This window comes from Odocoileus virginianus, chromosome 17 (genome assembly GCF_023699985.2).
Source record: "Odocoileus virginianus isolate 20LAN1187 ecotype Illinois chromosome 17, Ovbor_1.2, whole genome shotgun sequence".
In the NCBI taxonomy this organism is placed as follows: Eukaryota; Metazoa; Chordata; class Mammalia; order Artiodactyla; family Cervidae; genus Odocoileus; species Odocoileus virginianus.
In genome coordinates this window covers 16930206-16953983 of record NC_069690.1, presented here as the reverse complement: position 1 = coordinate 16953983, position 23778 = coordinate 16930206, and the positions used below count along the sequence as shown (strand labels likewise).

Genomic DNA, 23778 nt, shown 5'->3' with positions numbered 1-23778 from the left:
AGAATATAGAACTTAGAGATATTTCAGATTAAAAAAAGTTTCAGAATAGTAGTTTTTAAACAAATGAACTGCTAATTATTGAATTAGGGTATATACTGACAATTAGAGAATTTAATTCTTCAATTTAACACTCCAAATTAATTTTTTAGACTCAATACTGTTTTGATGTATTAAGGAAGTGTAAGTTAATAAAATTATGAAGGGTAGAGACTCATTACTTTGAAGATAGACAGGAATGACACTATTCATATGGGTAGAAAAATGTTCAGACTGGGTACTGGTATAACATTTCTTTACTCACAACTGTTTTTCAGCACAAAATCAGAACAAAGGAAGAACAGCGTAAGCTCATCCACCTTCTTACAGAATTCCAAACGCAGAATGTGGATTTCTTATACAGTAATCTCGAGTTCATTCTGCCACTACCTGTTGATATCATTCCAGAAACAGAAAACTCTTCTGGTTCATCAATAAATGTGGACACCAGTGCAGCAACAGAAAACATGAGATGTCTTGCTGGAACACCTTTTGAAGGAGAGAAGCCTTTGAAAAAATCACCAAAAAAGAAACATAAGAAAAAGATGGTAACTTTAGATGACAGTGACTTATTTGACAGTGAATTGGACATTTCTGATGAATGTATTAGTCTTCCCTCTGCATCTTCTTCAAATTTAGAAGAAAGGAAAGCCAGAGATAAAGAAAGCAATCCAGAGACAAAGAAACCAAACAAATGTCTAGAGCCAAACGTTGAATCTATTCCTCGTCCTCCTATAACACCAGCAGAAAAAAAATGTTCTGTCCTTGTTTCTCACTGTTTAAATTCTCTCACTGAGTTCGTGGACAACATGTCCTTCTTAGATGCCCTTCTGATGGATGTACGGGAACAGAGGGGGTTAGGTAAAGATGATTTTGGTTGGACAAATGGAAAGGTTAAAAGTGGACTTTGTGATGAGTTTAGTCTCGAGAGTAGTGATGGATGGACTTCTCAAAGATCTGGAGAAATAAAGGCGGCTGTGGAAGCTCTCAGCTTTACCAAATGTTCTTCTGCTATTTCAAAAGCATTGGAAACGTCTCTGAATTCTTGCAAGAAATTAGGAAGAGATCCCACAAAAGAGCTTACTTTTTATATTTCTCAAAGACGCAACAATGTACGCTTCAGTCAGTCTGCAGCTAATTTAGAGTAAGTCTTCTGTTTATTTTTTATTTTTCAATAATAAATGGTAAAGGGGAAGTTATCAGTTTCTTTCTCTTACTAATTTTGAAATGCTGGGCTTTATTGATCAGGTAAGCCCATAATATTGTAGCTTCTAAGGAGACAGTTGAGGAGACCAGCCTAATTTCTGGGAAGAGAAATAATGAGAGATTGGGGGCAGGGGGAGTAGATCTGGAAGACTCTTGGATCACAGGGAAGGGGTCTAGATTTGCTGTGCAGACAGCAGGTGGCCAAGAAAGTCTTTTCAATATGGAAGTGACTGATGTGTTGAAAATGGTACAGGAGGTTCATCTGGAATACAGTTAATCTAGTCTAGACTAGAATCAGGGTGGAGTAGAGACCAGAAGCTGGTTGTGTTTGAGACTGTTGCATTTTTATTGGACATTAAAAATCAAAAGGTAATGCATTACTTTTAATTTACAGCAGTGCTTGGCAGAGGGTAGCAGTCATCAAAAGTGTATTTTCCAGCCGATCTCTTCTGAACCTGGGTAATAGACAAGCTAGTATAATTGAATACTTACCAACTCTTCGAAACATCTGTAGGACTGAGAAGCTAAAGGAACAAGGAAAAAGTAAAAGAAGGTAAAGTTTCTTATAAAAAGAACATTTGACATAGCTGTTTACAGATTGATAAATATTCTTATCTGATGGAACTATTAATATTTAAATTGTATTTTTCCTTGTAATTTTGACAGATTCCTACACTATCTTGAAGGAATTCATCTTAACATTTCAAAAGAGACTATGAACACTTTGGCAGCTGACTTCCCTTAATATTCTACATTAACAGTGCCTTCTACAGAGTCTCACGTGGATCTCAAGATACATTTTTATATTGATTTTCATGGAATTGTTTATTTCTCTTAATGTACATTTAAAACAGACTACTTGTATATTTTTATTAGTGTGTAAATATTTAAAATGAAAAAATTGGAGTTACAAAGTATTTATAATTATGGTAGTATTTTTTTTTCTGTATTTTTTTGCATTACCTGATTTAGCTCTGTTGGAGTATGTGTGGGGGCTGTTTCTAGAAGGTAGAGTTCCCTAAATATTTCTAAAGGTGCTTCAATGCCAGACTAACCTACACCTTCTCCCTTTCTCGTGACCCTCAATCCACCTCTCTCCAACCAAGTGTCAGTGCCCTGTCAAATTGTGAATGTGAATGACCCAGGTGATGATCTTTTTAAAAATAAGTTTACACAATCCAGAATATGAAATAGCATGGACAATAGTAAGAAAACTTCCAAGGAAAGAAATTATGTATCATTTTTCAAAAAGTAAGTTTTTCCTGATAAATTTATTTTTAGTGTGCTCATCAAGGATATGTTACCATGTGAATCACTGAATACTGAGAAGGTGAAGTCAAGATTATGAATTGTAGTTTTCATAAATCTTTTTTTAGCAACAGTACAAATGTGATATCTTGTATATTTTGATAACTCAAATAGTTTGTCTTGTACATTTTTCTTGTATTTTTATATCATTGATGTTTTATTTCATAAAGATATTAATATAAATATTCTGGACAAACTGCTATTCATTCAAACTATAACAAAGGATTCTTCTCTAGGCTTTCTTCATGATAGCCATTTCCACTTAAGGTTATATTTTTGGAGAAAGTATCTTTTTAATTACAAGATTTTAAAATTTACAACATTTCACGTAAAATCATTTTTACAATCAGATAATCAGGGGTATCTGAAAATAATTTCCTATTTCAAGTGTTTATATTATATATTAGCTTAATATTCAGTTACATTATCTGGTGAATTATGTTTTCACTTCAAAAGGTAAGGATCCTAATTTTCTACAGTTAAAAAACATAGACATATACCTGTGTACAAAATGTTTTTACCTCTTAGAATATTTTTTCAATATATCTTTTCTTGTATTGCTAGTACATTGATTTAATTAAAGGCTAAAGGTAAGACTATGCAATATTTAAATGGGAGTTTCAGATGAAATCATCTGGGTAGCATGGATATTGAATAGGCTCGGATATAGGCTCTATCTTATAGATCTTGTCCCTATACAAAAGAGAATATGATCTAAGGCACCTTTTTTTTTTTTTAAGTATATGGATTTATTTTTTCTACTGAATACAAGAGTCCACTACCTATAGAGCATTTACCAGTTAATTTGGTCTTTAGTTATTAGAAAATTCTGACAGTTCTCATCAATTGAGGAGCTAAAGTAAAATTAACTCCATAGAATTGTATTTAAATGACCAAAAATCAAGAAATGAAAGAAGCATTTTCCTCCCTAGTATGGACACAGGTAATAGCTTTTTTCTTTTTTTCAGGTTTAGCATATTTTGGGGGAATACTTTCTCAGTCTTTAAAGCTGATAAATACCTGTAAGACTTAAGATTTACTTTTGTGATAAAAGTAACCACATTTTGATGACTTTTCAGTACTTAGCGTCTTATCCTTTAAATAATGGATAATAAAGCGTCTGAGTTGAACGCATTTTCACCACAGCTATTCCCAGAAATAGGTGAGAAGTAGAATGCCGCCCACCTGGCCTGACCAACTGAATGGTTGGTGACGCTGTTTACCAGAGCACAGCACAGTGGCAAACGAGGTGGCCTGGGGGAAGAGTGATTTCTGACATGTACTTGGAGGTGTCTGCAGCAGCTCCCTGGTGGAGATGCTTCTGTATACGGTCACAGAGGTAGAGATTTACAGTGTGCGTGGCTGCAGGTCTGGAGTGCACATCAAAGTGCCTGGGGAGTTGGAGGCGCTGGAAGGGAGGACGTTCATGTATATTATTATCTGATTACTTGGATTTTTTTTTTCAACAAGTATACTTCACTTTTTGGGGGGGGGGGTATCACTAGCTTTATTGTCCAGCCGTCCAGACAGATGGACACCAGCCCCGTGGGCTCAGGAAGCGGCCTGCCTGGCCTGGTGCTGCTGGGCAAACAAAAATATGGAACGCTTCACGAATTTGCGTGTCATCCTTGCGCAGGGGCCATGCTAATCTTCTCTGTATCATTCCAATTTTAGTATATGTGCTGCCGAAGCGAGCACTATACTTTACTTTTAAAGGAAAGAAAAGACAATGCTTTGACATCAGGGTGACTTGGGTTCAGTGTAAGTGAGATATAAGGAGGGCCTGAGTTTAAGCAAAATGGAGAGATATGGGGAAAAAAATTAAGTGCTACTTTTCTGAGAAGATGGTCTGTTGAGTAAAATATTTCAAAGTTAAAAAATGAGCCTGCACAAAATTCTATAAAGCAATTACCCTTCAATTTAAATTAAAAATGAGCCTCTTGGGCTTCCCCGATGGTCCAGTGGTTAAGACTCCATGCTTCCACCGCAAGGGGCACAGATTTGACACCGGGTCGGGGATCAAATACCTCACACACCACATGGTGCAGCAACGAAAAAGAGAGCCTGTTAAACAAAACTTGTTTGGTGCTTAATAGATTGAGCTGATGAAGTGCCTTCTGAAGCCATCAAACCACATTGTACTCACAAAGCAGGAGGAGGACTCGACAAGTTGCATTATCAATTATATTTAGCTTTATTCCCACAATGAGCACCATCCAGAAAATTCATTAGTCCTTATTTTAACAATATGATGATAATGCAAATCTTTTAGTATAGATGGCACTTGCCTTTCAAGGAAGATAACTGTTTCCTGTTTCAGATGTTTAAGGAACATCATATTTTTTAACACTTAAACCTGAAAGGCACAGAATCTCATATTGATTTAGCCTTGGTTTATCATTGTGTAAACCATTCAAGAGCCAAAAGTCTGACTTTAAATACATTCAAACGTGTGTTTTCTTCTCTGTTAACATGGATGTTGAAAACAGTTGCTTTTATAACTTAGGAGCTAATAAATATAAATTCATAGAATATTAACAGCATGTAACATACTAACCTCAGAATTTTAAGATTCAGTATTATGAACAGCCAGTTCATAGAAGGCAATAGCTTGTAATAATGAATCATATAACTCCTCCACTCTGTTGTGTTCGGTAGATGAAAACATCTGTCTGTAGCGGACTATCTTTGCGGGTGGGAAGAACACCCGCGGCTCATCTCTCAGGACAGACTCTGAGAGGAGCTGCTTCACCACCTCTTTCCCACTAGTCCGTGTGTCCCCAATCATCAACTCAAAATGCTTCCCCACTGCATTTCGATTCATGCTCAGCACCTGATGACAACCGTCCTGGGCAAACGTTGTATTCAGTAAGGCGTACAGCATGGCTTCTGTCATATGAAAATGTAACAGCACCGGAAACAGAGATGGGTTCTGAAATGAAGGTCCTGTTTTTTCCAGAACATAGAAGTCCGCTTTAGGCATCTTTGAAATGATTGACGAAATCTTTGGGAGGAAAAAAAGGTAAAATGAGTGAACAGGGCAACTAGGCCCGTGCATCCTAGAGCCCATGCTCTGCAGGAAGAGAAGCCGCCGTAATGAGAAGCCTGAGCATGCCAACTGGAGAGCAGCCTACGCTCGCGGGAACTAGAGAAAGTCCACACGCAGCAATGAAGACCCAGTGCAGCCAAAACAAATTAAGAATTCATTGAGTTTTACTGTTTAGGCCTCCACCTCTGTCCCACTTCTGTTTGTTAAATATGTAACTTCCATTATATTGCAGTTGACAATTTTGAAGTAACTGACAAAGACTTTTATGGAGGAGTAAGGATAGCCAAGTTCTTCTGGTCATGGTTCTAGCAGGAACAAGCTGAGCTAAAACAAGCCAGTTAATCCTCCTAATTACTAGTTTCTTCATCTGTGCAATGGACTTCATAATCCCTAAGATCTATACTGCCTTTAAAACTGGACAAAATTGTCTTATTTACCTTTTAAAAAATTCTACGGTAGCATATAGGGTTGGAATGACTAGACTCAATCACCTCTGCCACTGACTAATCATGTCAGACGATTGATTGAACCAGTTTTTATAGATATAATCAGGATGAACATTACTGCCCATCTCACCAGATTCTGAAGACTCAAATGAGACAATAAGTAATAGTGTGTGAAAAACAGCTTTATAAACATGGTGCAGAAATTTCTTAACATTGAGAACAGTATACTTTACCACTGATTTTCTCAGGATCGACCTTTGATTCATAAGGCATTTCTTAAAATAAATTATTCAGTTTTAAAAAGATCATAAGTGGGGACGTCCCTGGGGGTCCAGTGGTTAAGAATCCGCTTGCCTGTGCAGGGGACGCGAGTTCGATCCCTGGTCCAGGTAGGTCCCACGTGCCGTGGAGCAGCTAAGCCTGTGGGCCATAACTGATGAAACTTTGAGTACAGAAGCCACTGCAATGAGAGGCCCACGCACCGTATGCAGAGAAAGACTGCACGTAGCAGTGAAGACCCAGCACAGCCAAAAAATAGTAATTTTTTTAAAAATTAAAAAAACAGAAGTGATGGAAAACACAACAGGAACAGGTGAGTCTTAAGTATCCAAAGAAAATCCATCCTCACTATTTTATTTCATCCCTTTTAGGACTAAAAGATGCACAAAGAGCTCCAGCAGGTCAGGATTTGGAGGTGCAACTGCCTTACCTCTTCTAAATAGACAGATGATAGGTATGATCCTTTCATCAATTGGCAATATTCGGTTTGCTGCCAGTCCAGTACTGCCAATTTACGATCGAGGTGAGCCCAGGCAATTCTTCGAGTACCAGAAACAATGGATACAATACTATTAACTGCCTGAAACAAAAAAGGCTGGCTTAATTATAAGTGTGAACATTTTAACAGACATAAGATTTAAGATACAAACTCAGAAATCCAAATTACTTCATGTGATAGAAATAATATATACAGTTTATGAACTAAGAATTATTAAATAGTTATTACTAAAAGGTAACCAGCAGTAGTCAGTTTACAGACAGAACTTTTACTTGTTCTCAGCACCTAGCTCAAAGCAAGTGTTCAGATATTCAGATGTTGCTGGGGAATGTGCTAGATACTGGGAAACAAGTGACATGACCCTACATTTTAAGAAATACCACCATATTTCTTACACTGTAGAGAGGAGAAATGGCCAGGAAGACTTACTGGAGGACTAGGAGACTGAGTAAAATGGTAAACAGGAAGTTATTTCACCCAGATGTCTGCAGATATAGGCTGACACCTATCAGACAGTGGAATGAAGAATGCAAGTGGCAAAAGGGCAAAGGGGTGGGTAGATTTCTGCAGAAAGTAACTTCCTTTATCCTGAGAGCTACTGGGAGCCACCAAAGCATGCAACATTCAGGTGTAACAGATTTACGTTTCAGAAAGAACATGGACAGCTGTGAGAAAAGTGGATGGGAGATGGCTAGACTAGGGAGAAAGATCTGTTAGGTACTTGTTACACAACGAAGTTTTAAGAATCTTAGTCACAGTGAGAAGCACAAACAGATTAAAAGCAATAGGAGTATAACTAGTATGTGGAATAGAGGAAACGAAAACAGCCAGGTAACTCCACATTCCTTCTACATAAGTGCTGCACAGACCTACTTCTCTACATGAACTATCCTTTCTTCCTAAAATGCCTTCCTCTTCCTACTAGCCTAGCTCTCTCCGGGATCCAGGCTGAGTTTTTCTAGTCAACATTCCCCAACACACAGTTCTCTCCACTAAACTGCCAATTTACTACCTGTACATCTCATGTCTTTGAGAATAACTATAAATAGATTGTTTATGTGTGTATGCCTGGGTCCACAGGACTAAACTATAATTGCCAGAAGAACCCTATCTTGATGCCTAGAATAGGACTTTGCAAAGTAGGCTGTCAAATATTTAGGCAGTAAAAGAGACATTAAGGAAAAGAGTGTACCTTAACTCTCTCTCTTCCTATTTCTGGTTTGATGAGCTTTCTCAAGAGCCGACTTTCCTGTAACTTCTTTTTCTTCCCTTCGGTCTCTGGGTTAAGAATGGAGTTACAAACTTGAACGGTGATTTGATACTGAAACAAGGGCACATTCATTAAACTCTCCAAAGTCTGAAATGGTCCAAACTTTTCTCTGTGTTCTACAATATTGAGGGACTTTCTTCCACGAAGCAGTTTGAAAGCTTCAAGTTCTTTATTCGATGCTGTATTCAACACATGCAAGATGGAAGCCTTCTGTTCTGAAGAGAAGAGCTTCTCAAGTGTCTTTCCAGACTCCTTTGCGGTCTCATCAGAAAAATCGACATGCGGAATGATTTTCTTTGGTGCAGTGGATTCTTTCCGACAGCAGGAATTATGTAGGGCCTGGAATAAGGAGTACCCTAATGGAAGTGGAAAACATCTCCATCTCCCTAAAAGAAAATTTTAGCAAAAGTTAAGTTGGACGTTAGTTCCTTTTAGTGTTACTTGTGGCCTAACCAGGGCCTTTGCAAAGTGATACGGACTTTCCCATAATTTAAGAACTATCCATAAGAGATATAGTCTGATTTTTGTGGCTAACAAACCTAAATTTTACTGCATATAAATCTTATGTTCAATAAGGAGCATGTATTTAAAACGATTATTTCCAACTTTTTAACGTTTTTCAAATTTTTAACCTTAGAGAAATTTTCTTGCAATTAACTGATATTTTAAACAATATTTATCTTCACTAGTTTCTTTCTCATCCAGTGGAGCCAAATAAAACTAAATTTTAAAGAACTCCCTGACGCTGGAGTGGTTGGCGCTGTCACTGCCAGAGCGGGGGATTCAATCGCCAGGCGGGGAACTAAAATCCCAAAAGCTGCACAAAGCGGATAAAATAAAACTAAATTTTACCCGTTTACAAGAAATGTTTTAGCTGAGGGGTAAATTTAAGAGCGGTTTTTATTTTCTTTTGTACACTTACCACGATTTCTACCATAAGTCTACAAAGAAGAAAACACACACAAAAAGCAACTCTGTAAAACCAAGGGAAAGTTCTACATTGCGGCCACGGGACAATAACGCATCCAGAAGTAAGCAAGCAGCCGTCAGACAGTGAACCCTCTGCCCTCAGCCCAGTCCGAGGAGTCGCTCGTGGACCCTTAACCCAGGGAAAGGAATTACAATCGCTCCGAGGCTCGGCGACCAGAACCGTCCCGTCTCCTCGGCAGTCTCCAAGAGGGAGACCTGGACACGGGACCTGAGAGGGTAAATACGCCAGGCGCTAAAAGCATACGGCAGATTCACCCCGTATTCCAGGCACCCTACCTCCCACCAAGATGAGACTAGGTACGTTCATCCTCCACGCTAAAGCAGTAGGTTCCCACGGTCCAGTCTTCCCCCACGGACTTCCGGTTCCTGCGTGCTTCGCCCCAAAGCGCCCGGCCTCTCAAGGGTTCCGGCGGAAGCGGCGTTCCGGCCCGCCACTAGGGGCTTCCCGCTGGGCTGCGGGTAGCAGCTTCGTAGAACCTCAATGCAGACTCCGTGGGCGTAGTAGTGCCGGGATCCGGAGCTCCCAGCTGCGCCGTAGGTTCATTCCTCTGCATCCGGAAAACGGCCTCGCCCACTGTGGCCCCTGAAGGCAGCAGGGCCGTATCTCTGGGAAGAGAACGCCGGGGCCGATTTTAGCTTGTAGTTGGCAAGATCCCTCCTTTGGGTAGCCTCCCTGGGTTTGGATCCAGGCATCTAGATTGGTGAACTCCTATCCGGGACCCTCTCTGTGGCGCAGGGAGGACAGCTGGCGGGGGAACGTAGGCAGGAACATACATAACCAATAGCCCAGGTAGAATGGACTACCTGAGACCGGTGCGTGGTGGTGTTTCAGAAGCCCAGCAAGCTGTAGGAGGAAGTGGCTTTAGCACTGGGCTTAAAAAAATCCCCTGTGCAAGGGATGGATGCAGAGCAGCCTGGCACCAAAAATGTTTGTAAGGTAACTGGAAACCACCTGGACTTTTTGTAGAGTCAGACTTGAGGTATGTTTCTGAAAAACTGACCATATTTTGCAGTGTGAAGCTCAATTAGAGGTAACAAAGTGTATCTGGAAGCTAGTGTATCCTCAAGGTATAGGCAACCATCAGGAATTGAACCTGGGCAGGTGTGTGATCAGGCAATGCTGGATGGCTGTTTCTTGCTCTTTGTACACTCACTGCTAGAACAGTCCCCACTTCACCTACACCACGCTCGCATGACTGATCATCCCTCCTAGTCATAGAACCTAATGAGTAAATGCCTATGTACTTGCCCCCAGCCCCTGCTAGTGATTTTCTTAATCTATAGCTCAAAACATCTTTACTAGGATAGTTTATCAAAGGGGTGGTGAGGAGCATCCTCCTTCCCTGGTTTCCGGGCAACCTGGGGTCATTTCCCCCACACCCAGTGAAGACAAACTGCCTTGTCCTGCCTGCCAACATGCAGTGCCTCTCCAGAACCCTTTTGTTTCAGACGTGGAAGATTGCTTATCCATGAAACCACTGATGTCTCTGTTGCTGACTCTGGGCTCTTTCACGAAAGATGCATGGTATGATGTGTGTCTTCAGTTGTGTCTGACTCTTTGCAACCTCATGGACTGTTTGCAACCCACCAGGCTCCTCTGTCCATGGGATTGTCCAGGAAAGAATACTGGAGTGGGTTGCCATGCCGTCCTCCAGGGGATCTTCCCCACCCAGGGGTCAACCCCATGCCTCTTGCATCTCTTGCATTGGCAGGCAGATTCTTTACCACTAGAGCCACCTAGGAAGCCCATTTCATGAAAGATGGAGAGACTTTAATTTTGTGATGGACAGGGAAGTCAGGAGCATGGTGACTTTGGGAGGGAAAAGTGGTGGGTTTGTGTTTTTATGAGGCAGCAGTGTCTGTGTAGATACTGTCCAAGAGGTGGTGGAGATGTAGCCAGTTGTAGGTACTCATGAGAATTCTGGGATTCTTGCCAATTTCTGGGGGGCACTTATGAATCCAACACAAAGCCAACTTTTTGTACAAAATTCTCCAAATCAATGGGAAATAATTTCCTTTTTACTCTGAGGCTTATTCCACTTAAGTGAAAGTGAAAGTCACTCAATCGTGTCTAACTCCTTGTGACCCCATGAGCTATACAGTCCATGGAATTATTCAGGCCAGAATACTGGAGTGGGTAGCTGTCCCCTTCTCCAGGGGATCTTCCCAACCCAGGGATCAAGCCCAGGTCTCCTGCATTGCAGGCAGATTCTTTACCAGCTGAGCCACCAGAGAAGCCCAAGAATACTGGAGAGGGTAGCCTATCCCTTCTCCAGCGGAGCTTCTGGACCCAGGAATCAGATTGGGGTCTCCTGCCTTGCAGGCAGATTCTTTACCAACTGAGCTACCAGGGAAGCCCTAATTCCACTTAATGAAATGTCAGTGCGTTGAAATGTATCTCTCAAAAAGATACGTTAAAGTCTTACCCTCAGTACTAGAACCTGACCTTATTTGGAAAGATAGTCATTGCAAACACAATCAGTGAAGATTAAAATGAGGTCACACTACGTACATGGGGTCAGCTCATCCAATATGACTGCTGTCCATATAAGATGACCCTGTGAATGCCTGTGAAAATGGAGGTGGAGTTAGGGTGACATGGCAACAAGCCAAGGCCAAGGATCACCAGCAGGTCACACACACCACAAGCTAGGAGATAGGCATGATACAGGTTCACAAACAGAAGGAATCCACTTTGCTTGCATCTTGATTTCAGGCTTCTGGCCTCCAGAATTAAATGCTTAAAGTGCATTTCTGTTGCTTTAAGCCACCTAGTTTGTGGTGATTTGTTTAGCAACCCTAGAAAACCATAATATAGGGCCATAAGGAACCCTGGCGATTGATGCTTTCTGAGATGATGTGGTTCCCTAAGATGCAACAAATGACTTTTTATCTGCTTAGCTTTGTAGACAGTTTCTCATCCTCTCTGAACCTCACCTTCCTCATTTGTGAGATGGAGATCATGGTACCCACCTCATACTGCCAAGAAATCCTGCTAAGAGGATTTCTCCTTAGAAACTGGATGCAGAGAGCCTGGCATAGAATGTTACGTCCTCTATTAAAGCACTGCCTCTTCTTTGGAGCTGATTATTAATGACCTTGAGGGGAAACGCAATCATTTCTCAGAGCATTCATTCAGAATTATGTTGACCAGAGTCTGGAAGTAGCAAGAGGCAAACACTGAACATGATTTACTGTAAATCAGAATCAGTGGGTTCAAAATGAAAGACGTCATCTTCCCCAGAAACCAGCTCCTCACTTCCCTGTTTTCATTGCTCAGATGCAGATGACCCTGGCTCCTCTCATTCCTATTTCTAGCCCATTTTACCCAGTTTCTATATCTTCAAAACTTTTTTTGACCATGACCCAGGAGATGTTGATGTACATGTGAAACAATAGCTTTATTTAAAAATACTTGTACCACCAAGGACCTATTGTATATAGCACAGGGAACTATACTCAATATTTTATAACAACCTATAATGGAAAAGAATCTGAAAATGAACTTTACATATATGAACACTAAGAAAATTGTTATATATTATTACATATTAATGCACATAAGAACATTATAAATATGTATAGCTGAATCCCTTTGCTCTACACCTGAAGCTAACACAATATTGTCCATCAACTGTACTTCAGTAAAAAGAGAGACAGGGACTTCCCTTGTGGTCCAGCAGTTAAGACTCCACACTTCCAATACAGGAAGCACAGGTTCGATCCCTGATCAGGGAATGAAGATCCCACATACTATGTGGCGTGGTCAAAAATAAAATAAAATATTGATTTTTTTTAAAAAGAGAAAAAAATTTGTGTTCTTATGTAGGATGAACTTTGACATTTTCTATTTCAATTTGTGTGTGTGTGTATCTCCACTTTTAAAAAACACTGATGTGTGTTTAATTGTTTGTAACACTGGGCTGCTTTTAACCCACAGGACACTGGGTGGAGATGTCCAGTAGATGGTTAGATGTGTAAAGGAGAGGACTGTGATATGCCATTAAAAAAAAAAGACACTTTATCCCATGAGAATGTCTGGGCTGAGCCAGGGAGAGGGGTGGGTTGAAGAAAGTGCAGGGAGTCCAGGAGAGAACCTGGGAGCACCAGCCCTGGGGTCGAGTAGAGTATTTGGATTCCCCAAAAGATGGAGAAGCGATATTTGGAGAACTTCAAAGAGAGACAGGACAAAGTCAAGTTAAAACGGGGACAAAGGACACAGAAAATTTTGAGGTGGGAAAAAAAATTTTTTTTAATCTGGGTTAATTGTAACCACTAAATTGATATTAATTTCACAACCCACTATTGTGTGGTATCTTACAGTTTAAAACACATGAAATTCTATCAGTCTTACCTGTGAAATGTCTTTTTTAACCTTTCCGTTGCTGTGGCCACTCAAATCAGAACCTCCTGTCTCCACTGGCCTCCTGCAATAACCCCTCCCCCTCCTGATCCCTCTGCTTTCCGTGGGCCTGACCCTGTCTCTGTCCTTCACACACATCCTCCCTGTCCTGACCCCGCTGCTGGCCGAACCTCCAAGTCCTGCCCTGTGGAGGAGCCTCACCTTGCTCTTCTGGGTCTTTCTCTCTGGTCACCGCCAGGTACCTGCCTGCTGCTTCTACGCATTGTTGATGTATTCCTGGTTGTGGCAGTGTCCCAGGAGGTGAACTCGTTATGGGAATCCCACTTCCCTCTCCTAGGGATTAAGAAGGGGATGACAGAGGACAAATGGTTGGATGGCATCACCGACTCGATGGATGTGCGTTTGAGCAAGCTATGGGAGATGGTGAAGGATAGGGAAGCCTGGCTTGTTGCAGTCCATGGCGTCACAAAGAGCCAGACTTGACTGAGGGAATGAATAGCAACAAGGATTAAGATAAGGGTGGGTGTGCTGGCCTTTCCTGGTGGTCCAGTGGTTAAGACTTTATGCTTCCCCTGCAGGGGCCTTCCCTGGTCTTGGAACTAAGATTCCACAAGCCCTCTGCTGCTAAAAAATAAATAAATAAATGAGTGGGTGTAGTCCTGTTGGGGGACTAAGAGGAAGAGATTTTTATAGCTTGATAAAGAGTGGGAGTGATGTATGGGAGCGGAAGTGGCCACCTCCTCTTTCTTCTTGTGACTGACAGTGGGCGGGTGATATCACAGAAGCAGCCGTCTCTCCATGGACAGGCAGCCCTGACAAGGACTAGAACAGGCCTTGATGACAGCGTGCGGCTGCAGGACCAACCCTGACACCGCCTACTTTTGGCTCAGTGAGGGAATAACTGACCTTGTTTAAGGCACTTTTCAATCAGTATTCTGATACTTGGAACTGATCACTTCCTTCCTGATTAAGATACCCACTCAGGAGACAGTCCATGCGTTTTTGTTTGTTTGTTTGTTTGCTTTTTTTTTTTTAATGTGGACGAATTGTAAAGTCTGGAGTGAATTTGTTACAATATTGCTTCTGTTTTATGTTTTGGTTCCTTGCCCCAGAAGCATGTGGAATCCCAGCTCCCTGACCAAGGACCAAACCTGCACCCGCTGCACTGGAAAGCAAAGTCTTAACCACTGGACCATCAGGTCCCATGTCTCCTTATTTGACTATCTTTTCAAGATGATCTGGAAGCTACCAACTAGAATATATCACAAAGTCATTTCTGGGGACGTTCCTGGTGGTGCTGTGGTGCCAGTGCAGGGGACACGTGTTTGGTCTCTGGTCCAGAAAAATCCCACGTGCCCTGGAGCAACTCAACTCATGTGCCACAACTACTGAGCCCAAGAGCCTCAACGACAGAACCTGTGTGCCCCAACTACTGAAGCCCGTGAGCCTAGAGCCTGTGCTCTAACGAGAGAAGCCCGTGCGCTGCAACCCCACTGGCCGCAACTAGAGAAAGCGGAACAAAGCAGTGAAGACCCAGTGCAGCCAGTAATGAGTAAAGCGGTGTGTACATATCGATCCCAAACAAAACAAAACAAAAAGCATTCCTGTGGCTCAATAGGTCTCCTGAAGACAGAGGAGCTCAGTGGTTATGCTTAAACTTTGAGATCATTCAGTCCTGTGTTTTAACCAGGTTTTAACCGAGCAAACCAGCAGTGTGAACTAGGGCAAGTGACATCACCTGTCCGTGCCTCTTCAGCTCCTCCTAGAGTGCATGAAGGATTCGAACCATAATTATATCTGTTATAATATCCAGCACATAATTTAAATTCTTAGGCCAACTATCAAAAGGAAAAACAGCATTCACACTTTGAGACCCAGAATCAGAATACTTGAACTGTATTACATATGCATATATCAATATAAGAAGAGTCTTCTCTTTTGCAAAATAAAGCTCAAAATACCTCTACCTACAAGGCAGTTGTCAAAATGAAATTATAAAAGTGATTGGTAGATTAGAAAATGTTATACAGTGAGTGAGATTAATTGGACAGTTGGTTATATAGGTTGAGATGAGATGTGGTTGTCTAAGAAATAATCTCAAGGGGAAATACCCAGATGCTTTATAAGATAATTATTTATGGAATTGATTTATGTGAAACTAAAAGAAATGAAAGTCTTAGATTTTGAACTCAATTTTAAAACTCTAGTTCAATAGGGAAGTACCCCAGTGTTCAAATCAAAATGTCACCCAAATCCCTTCAACTGTAGCAATAACTTCTCACTCAGGGCTCCAGATAATGATGTAAAATGTAAACACTTAACTATCTTGTGTTTATTCAGGCTCTTCAGGTTTCATAACTGGATTCTTCAACCCTCCAGATCCCTGGATGGTTGTATTTTATTCATAATACAAACTCCCATAAGCCTTTGTACCTTTGTAACGTGGCTGTCAACTCTACTCAATTCAAGTCAGTCAACCAATATTTTTTATTGTATAAAGGTACACATAAAATTCACCATTTTAACCATTTTGAAGTCTACAATTTAGTAGCATTCACAATGTTGTGCAGTCATCACCATGATCTAGTTCCAGAACATTTCTAATACCCTAAAAAAAACCCTTGTCCACCATGGAAGCAACCTAGATGCCCATCAGCAGACGAATGGATAAGAAAGCTGTGGTACATATACACAATGGAATATTACTCAGCCATTAAAAAGAATACATTTGAATCAGTTCTAATGAGATGGATGAAACTGGAGCCCATTATACAGAATGAAGTAAGCCAGAAAGATAACACCAATACAGCATACTAAAGCATATATATGGAATTTAGAAAGATGGTAACGATAACCCTATATGCAAGACAGAAAAAGAGACACAGATATATAGAACAGACTTTTGGACTCTATGGGAGAAGGCGAGGGTGGGATGATCTGAGAGAACAGCATCGAAACATGTGTATTATCAAGTGTGAAACAGATCACCATCCCAGGTTGGATGCATGAGACAAGTGCTCGGGGCTGGTGCACTGGGATGACCCAGGGGGATGGGATGGGGAGGGAGGTGGGAGGGGGGTTCAGGATGTGGAACACATGAAAATCCATGGCTGATTCATGTCAATGTATGGCAAAAACCACTACAATATTGTAAAGTAATTAGCCTCCAACTAATAAAAATAAATGAAGAAAAACTAACCACACACACACAAAAAAACAACCCCTGTCCACACTATTTAGCAGTCCCTCTTTGTCCTCCCTTCCCCAAACCCCCGGCAACCACAAGTCTGCTTCCTGTCTGTATGGATGTGCCTATCTTGCACATTTCGCACAAATGGATCAACCAATATTTTTCAGGCTCAGCACTGCTAGGCACCACGGGTTCAAAGATGAATATGACAACCTGCTCTTAAATGAGATCACTTCCAACTGGGATGAAAGAGAGTTAAAAAAATTAATGTACGATGTGATTGATGATTATTGAAATAAAAGTATGAACATTGTGGGAAAACAGATGAGGGAGAAAAAGGATGTTGCAAGAAGTTAAAATTTGCATCTGGGGGTGGGGGCAGGGGTTTGCTAGACCAGCGAGGGCTGGGCAGGAGGATGGAGTAGAAAGGAGGGGGCTGGAGTAGGACAGGAAGAGTGTGAGCAGGGCAACCCCAAGCAGGTTGCTGTCCCCTTTTGCTGGGACCCTCTTCTTTCAGATGGGTGCCTCGCTGGCTTAACCTTTTCCTTTTCAGATCTTTGCTACCATGTCACTTCCTCAGAGAGGACCTCCTTGACCTGTCTATCAAAACAGAATCTTCCATACCCCTCTATCCCCTGACTCTGGTTGTTTTCCTTTATAGCATTTTCTATCTCCCCCATTTGAAGGTAAGCTGCCCGAAGGCACAACTGTCTGCTCTGATTATAACTGTACCCTCAGTACCTACACAGCAGTACCTGCCACAGAGTATGCACCCTGTAAATATGTCATGAGTAAATGAGCAAACACTTTGGCAGTGTGGCAGTTGGGAGTCCCTCTTAGCTCTGTACTAGCTGCTGGTGAAGACAGAGTGATATTGAACAGACAAATAGGTGAAGTCCATCAGATTCTTCTGTAGGACTGCTTGCGTTTCAGCTGTTACACATGCCTGCCCGTTATTTCTTTCCTTGAGAAAGGGAAACACTTCCAACAGGGATCTACTGCATAGTACAAGGAACTATACTCAATATTTTGTAATAACATATAAGGGAAGAGAATCTGGAAAAGAATATATATACATACATATATATATATATATATATATATACACATACATATACATACGAGTAAATGAATTCCCATGCTGTATGTTGTTGTTGGCCTTCTCCAATGGCTCAGCGAGTAAAGAATCTGCCTGCAATGCAAAAGACACAGGAGTTTGATCCATGGGTTGAGAAAGTCCCCTGGAGGAGGAAACGGCAACCCACTCCAGTGTTCTTGTCTGTAAAATCCCATGGACAGAGGAGCCTGGCAGGCTACAGCCCATGGGGTGGCAAAGAGTTGGACACAATTGAACAATTAAGCACATGGCATTGTTGTTTAGTTGCTCAGTCATGTCTGACTCTTTGCAACCCAAGGACTGTAGCCCACCAGGCTCCTCTGTCCCTGAGATTTCCCAGGCAAGAGTCCTGGAGCGGGTTGCCATTTCCTTCGCCAAGGGTCTTCCCAACCCAGGGATCGAACCCGTGTCTCCTGCATTGCAGGCGGATCCCTTACCACTGAGACACCAGAGAAGTCCCTATACTTCCATTTTTTAAGAAAGAAAGGAATTCACTTTTGTGACCTCAAGTCCTCTCACTTTATGGCTTGCTTTTTTTTTTACCCCCACTTGTTTCTTCATTTTTTTCACAAATATTTATTGAATCCTTGTTTTGTGGCAGACAGGTGCTGGGGGTACACTGGGGATACACTGATCTGACTCTGTCTTCACAAATCTTGGATGAGTGAAGGAGACCCGTGAGCAAGAACAGCAGAGTTGGGTAGGTACAGCTTGAAAACTCAGTGTTAAAGAGGGAAAAGGCTTTGGGTATAAAGTTACTCATTACAGTGCTATGTGTAGCAGTGAAAAATCAGTCATGATCTGTGTGTCCAAGAATAAGGAAATACATATATCCCATGGACTATTATAAAGCTATTAAAATGATGTTGTGAAGCATCCATAGTAATATAAGATACAATGTAAAGAAAGTTTTAAAGGATAAGCAATTTTATGAAAAATATGGCCTAAATGATAAAAAGATGTATAAAAGACCAGAAGGAAATCCATGTAAATATAATAATAAATCTTGGTGATAGGACCATTAAAAGAGCATTAAATTGAACTGCATGACATTACTATTTTCATAAGTCAACTTTACACATTTTAACATAATATTTTGTTGCAAAGAGCTCAGGATGAACTTGGGTTTGAATCCCAGATCCAGTCCTTTGTATCATCCAGTATGCATTGTCTCAGTTGTGTAACGTTGGTTGGACAAATTTATCTAGATTCTCTCTCAGGGCCTCAGGAGGCAGGTCAGGTGGTCTGGTATTCCCATCTGTTTAAGAATTTTCCACAGTTTATTGTGATCCACACAGTCAAAGGCTTCGGCATAATCAATAAAGCAGAAATAGATGTTTTTCTGGAACTCTTGCTTTTTCGAAGATCCAGTGGATGTTGGCAATTTGATCTCTGGTTCCTCTGCCTTTTCTTTTTTTTTTTTGCCTCTGCCTTTTCTAAAACCAGCTTGAACATCTGGAAGTTCACGTTTCACATACTGCTGAAGCCTGGCTTGGAGAATTTTTTTTTTTTTTTTTTGGCTTGGAGAATTTTAAGCTGTTTTTAAGCTGAGAAATCTGTATGCAGGTCAGGAAGCAACAGTTAGAACTGGACATGGAACAACAGACTGGTTCTAAATAGGAAAAGGAGTACATCAAAGCTATATATTGTCACCCTGCTTATTTAACTTATATGCAGAGTACATCATGAGAAACGCTGGGCTGGAGGAAGCACAAGCTGGAATCAAGATTGCGGGGAGAAATATCAATAACCTCAGATATGCAGATGACACCACCCTGAAGGCAGAAAGTGAAGAAGAACTGAAGAGCCTCTTGATGAAAGTGAAAGAGGAGAGTGAAAAAGTTGGCTTAAAGCTCAACATTCAGGAAACTAAGATCATGGCATCCGGTCCCATCACTTCAGGGCAAATAGATGGGGAAAGAGTGGCTGACTTTATTTTTCTGGGCTCCAAAATCACTGCAGATTGTGACTGCAGCCATGAAATTAAAAGATGCTTCCTCCTTGGAAGGAAAGTTATGACCAACCTAGACAGCATATTAAAAAGCAGAGACATTACTTTGCCAACAAAGATCTGTTTAGTCAAGGCTATGGTTTTTCCAGTGGTCATGTATGGAGGTGAGAGTTGGACTATAAAGAAAGCTGAGGGCCAAAGAATTGATGCTTTTGAACTGTGGTGTTGGAGAAGACTCTTGAGAGTCCCTTGGACTGCAAGAAGATCCAACCAGTCCATCCTAAAGGAGATCAGTCCTAGGTGTTCATTGGAAAGACTGATGCTGAAGCTGAAACTCCAATACTTTGGCCACCTCATGCAAAGAGCTGACACATTGGAAAAGACCCTGATGCTGGGAAAGATTGAGGGCAGGAGGAGAAGGGGACAATGGAAGATGAGATGGTTGGATGGCATCACTGACTTGATGGACATGGGTTTGGGTGGACTCCGGGAGTTGGTGATGGACAGGGAGGCCTGGTGTGCTGTGGTTCATGGGGTCACAAAGAGTTGGACACATTTGTGTGACTGAACTGAACTGAGCTGAACTCAGGGCCTCAGTTGTCCCATCTGTAAAATGTGCATAAAATTAGTCTACACCTCAGGGTTATATTGAAGAGGAAATGGAATAATAATGCCCATAAGGGGCCTGACATACAGCAATCCCTGAATAAATGGCCACAAGTGTGGGTGGTGTTTTCTTTCTTCTTTATTATGTATTCCAAATTTCCTATAATTATAGTTTTCAAATTGTGTACAACTAATAAACATAATTATTTAAAATTTCCAGGGAGTTGTGGCCTATCCCGTGGGGATCTTAAGCCCAGTCCAGGCTTGGGAATGTGGTTGAAGGCTTTCTTCCAGCCCTGTCGAGGCTGGGCTCAGCTCGACAGAGACCTTGACCCCGGGAGCAGCGCTGTTGTTTATGCTCTGAGGGACCCTGGGAGCTTTATTTACAGAGAACACTGTGTCCCAGGGCCCGACTGCCCCCTCACCCCAGCAGCTGCTGTATGGACTGAGCTGACAAGGGGGGTTGCCTCTGGCTGATCCCAATGTTCCGCTGGGTCACAACCTCCTTTGGCACAGAGTTCTTCCTTTAGAAGCAGCTTCTGGCTCCCGAATGCAGAGCTGAGCTTGATTTTGATCATGTCCAATCCCCACGAGGGGGCTACAGAGTCTCTTCTTATGGCTTTGAAAAACGCTTGGAACTAGATAATGGTGATGGTTGCACAGCATTGTGAATGGAATGAATGCCGTTGAATTGTGCATTTGAAAATGATTCAAATAGCCAACTTTATGTTAGAGATTTTCATTGCAAGTTTTTTAAAGTGGAAAAAAATTCCAGTTGTGGGAGGAAGACTAAAGGGAGAGAGGCTTGTCCTGTGGGGTTTGGTGGTCACTGCAATAGGAGAACTGGATGTAAGCCCCGTTCCCACCTTTGCTGGCGATGACCTTGGGTACCTTAACCTCTCATCCTCCATGAGGGTAGCAAGCTGCCCTCAGATGGCTGTCATGGGACACCAGTTTAATCAAATAGTGTAAAACTCTAAAATAACACTCAATACTTTTAAATTAGAATTATCTCCCCTTCCCAAAGAAAGAAGGAAAGGAAGAAATTCATCACCAGAAGTATAACAGTACTAGTTTTGGTTTGTTTCTGAGTTTTTTTGTTTGTTTGTTCTTGGCAAATCTTGAGGCTTGAAATTCTGTTTGTTTGTTTTAGTTTAAAAAATGTATTTTAATTTAAAAAAAATTTGCCTGAGCCCTGCGGCATGTGGGATGTTAGTTCCCCCACCAGGGATCGAACTCATACCTGCTGCAGTGGAAGCATGGAGTCCAAACCACTGGACTGCCAGGGAAGTCCCTTGAAATTCTGTTAACTGGAAACTTCCAGAAATAAGGAAGAGAAGAAACTAAAGGAACCTCTCAATATCTGGCTTCTCACCGTGAAAGAGATGTTTTTTCCCTTCAGTTGTTTTTTTGTGGGGCTTCCAGAGAGGGGATGCTGAGATTCAAGGTGCAAAGGAGGGCAGCTCAGTGGGACAACGGCCCCCAAGAACCATTCCAATATCACCATTCCGCCCTGGCATTGTCAGTGGAGAAATGGTGTCCTTGGCCTGTCCCCTGTTTGTCCCCCGCTTCCCCCTTGCCTTGCCTTCATACCTTAGGTTGCCTTTCCCATCTTTCTCCTGGGAGATTTATTTCTGTCTCTTTTTCATGTAAAGCCGTGGAAATGAATCATCTTCCGGCCTGTTTGGTAAACAGCCTCTGACCCTTCTCCAGGCTGTCTCACTGGTTCCTCTGGAGATATTCCTAGGCCAGGCAGCACCCCCACCAAGACCGTCCTGGCTGGTTATTCTTGGTCATATTCCCCTCCCCCAGGGCCTGGAGGCCTGACCTCCTCCACCCTGGAGAAGATGGGAAATGACACAGAGCATTCCAACAGATGATCCCATGAGCTGCCCAGTGGGGAAGCAAGGGGGCCACTGAGTTTTGAGGGCTTTGTGTGCCAACGACCATCTCAATGACCCTGTTCGGTGATCTCTTGACCCTCATTTTACAGATGAGGAGTCCAAGGCTCTGAGAAGTGAAGAACTTGCCCAAGACCACACAGCTAGTAAGTGATGGAGCCAAGATTCAAAGTCTGGCTTCCTGAATTCATTCCATTATACCATGCTGTCTTACATGTTCGCATGTGTATATGTATGTGTGATGAATTGGAGATGCTGGCAGGTCAGCTAGAAGATCAGCTGCAACCCACCAGGATGGAAACCGAAGATCCATGTGCATTATGCTTATGACAGATAGGTGTTTGTATACAGAGGGAGTGACACATGTGCACAGTGAGTGCCTTACCAGGAGCCTGCGCATCACTGAGGATGATGCCAAGGAGGGACAGGAATTGGAAAGGGGCAGGGGGATTCATGAAATGCCCAGATTCAAGACCACCTAAACCCCGCCCACACCTTAAGTGATGAACATTCTCAGATAAAAGTGCCCGGTGGTATCCCATTGGTAAAGCCTCACTTCCTGGGGAACACAGTCAAACAACTATTTATTGAACTTCTAAAAATGTGCAGATGCTGTTTCTAGGAGCCGTGTGGGATACAGAAATAAAACTTCTGACATCAAACTAGTGTGTGCCGGAGGTTGGGGAGGAATTAACATAAATATATATATAACTGTATATAACTGTGATGCAAAGTTGGTTGAAAGCTCTCAGGGCCAAAAGGAAAAATGGACCCTATAAGGGCCAGTAATCTAGCAAGACCAGAAGCTGGAGAGATCACTCCAAACTAGCTAAGTATCAAGGAGGGCTTCCTGAGGAGGTGGCATTTAACGTCTCTATGTCTTTAAGTAGATGTAGGCTCTACATCAATATTTCCTACTAGCTCAGCTGGTAAAGAATCCACCTGCAATGCAGGAGAGCCCGGTTCGATTCCTGGGTCGGGAAGATCCCCTGGAGAAGGGATAGGCTACCCACGCCAGTATTCTTGGGCTTTCCTGATGGCTCAGTCGGTAAAGAATCCATCCGCAATGCAGGCGACCTGGGTTCAGTCCCTGGGCTTTCCAGATTCCCTGGAGGAGGACATGGCAACCCACTCCAGTACTCTTGCCTGGAGAATCCCCATGGACAGAGGAGCCTGGCGGGCTACGGTCCACGAGGTCGCAGAGCTCACGACTGAACGACTAAGCACTGCACAGGACCTATATCAGGAGAATGCCTTAACAGAAGTTAGAGCCTTGCTAGTTTTCCAAAGACATATGTCCTCATTCTCCTTCTACAGAAGCGAAAATTGAGGCCCAGAGCGGTTGATCAGGTTGTCCACAGTCGCAACGCTAGCCGGTGATAGGCCAGGATTTGATCAGCGGCCAGAGTGAGCGACTCCAAGCCCTACGCTGAGTCCCTCCCGGACCGGTGCGGCCTTAGAGAGGAACGCGATCCGCCCAGCTGGGGGGCAAACTGGACGCGCCGGGGGCGGGGCGAAAAGTCCAGAGTGGGCGGGGCTTAACGCCCCGGGGGCGGGGCTGGCGGCG

At 42.4% G+C, this 23778-nt stretch overlaps 2 protein-coding genes and 1 non-coding gene across 13 annotated transcripts in view; 1 reads left to right on the top strand and 2 right to left on the bottom strand.

Annotated features, from left to right (window-relative positions):
• Positions 1-2733, top strand: part of ATAD5 (ATPase family AAA domain containing 5) — a 42357-nt gene extending 39624 nt beyond the window's left edge. For 6 of the 7 annotated variants that reach the window (XM_020898419.2, XM_070478725.1, XM_020898412.2 and 3 more), the window contains 3 exons: positions 315-1180; positions 1637-1795; positions 1909-2733. In XM_020898419.2, the coding sequence (XP_020754078.2) occupies positions 315-1180; positions 1637-1795; positions 1909-1987 (1104 nt within the window). In that variant the 3' untranslated portion in view covers positions 1988-2733. The remainder of the gene's footprint in view (positions 1-314; positions 1181-1636; positions 1796-1908) is intronic. The other variant, XM_020898402.2, reaches the window with a different exon arrangement.
• On the bottom strand, positions 276-9465 carry TEFM (transcription elongation factor, mitochondrial). Of its 5 annotated transcripts, none has more exons than XR_011492124.1 (6): positions 9360-9465; positions 8016-8479; positions 6755-6904; positions 3736-5554; positions 1735-1766; positions 276-543 (listed from the first exon to the last, which is right to left on the bottom strand). XR_011492124.1 is itself a non-coding variant. In XM_070478726.1 (6 exons), the coding sequence occupies exons 1-4, from the start codon at positions 9388-9390 to the stop codon at positions 5117-5119; spliced, it is 1083 nt and encodes a 360-aa protein (XP_070334827.1). In that variant the 5' UTR covers positions 9391-9465; the 3' UTR covers positions 276-543; positions 1735-1766; positions 5108-5116. The 5 variants fall into 5 exon arrangements, 2 of the variants coding, with proteins under 2 accessions (XP_070334827.1, XP_020754109.1); XM_070478726.1 differs by having other exon boundaries at positions 5108-5554; XR_011492125.1 differs by lacking the exon at positions 276-543 and having other exon boundaries at positions 1565-1766; positions 3736-3958; positions 5108-5554.
• Positions 4142-4248, bottom strand: LOC139039361 (U6 spliceosomal RNA). The gene has a single exon (XR_011492667.1). It is a non-coding gene; the product is annotated as a U6 spliceosomal RNA (small nuclear RNA).
• Positions 9466-23778: the final 14313 nt, after the last annotated feature.

What these genes read in the sequence shown, in the direction of transcription:
- TEFM (XM_070478726.1), bottom strand. Translation starts at nt 9,390, where the DNA reads ATGAACGTACCTAGTCTCATCTTGGTGGGAG. An exon ending in TAGGAAGAGAGAGAGTTAAG is followed by an intron (nt 6,905 to 8,015) that starts GTACACTCTTTT and finishes TTTTTGTTTCAG; the next exon opens with GCAGTTAATAGTATTGTATC. An exon ending in CATCTGTCTATTTAGAAGAG is followed by an intron (nt 5,555 to 6,754) that starts GTAAGGCAGTTG and finishes TTCCTCCCAAAG; the next exon opens with ATTTCGTCAATCATTTCAAA.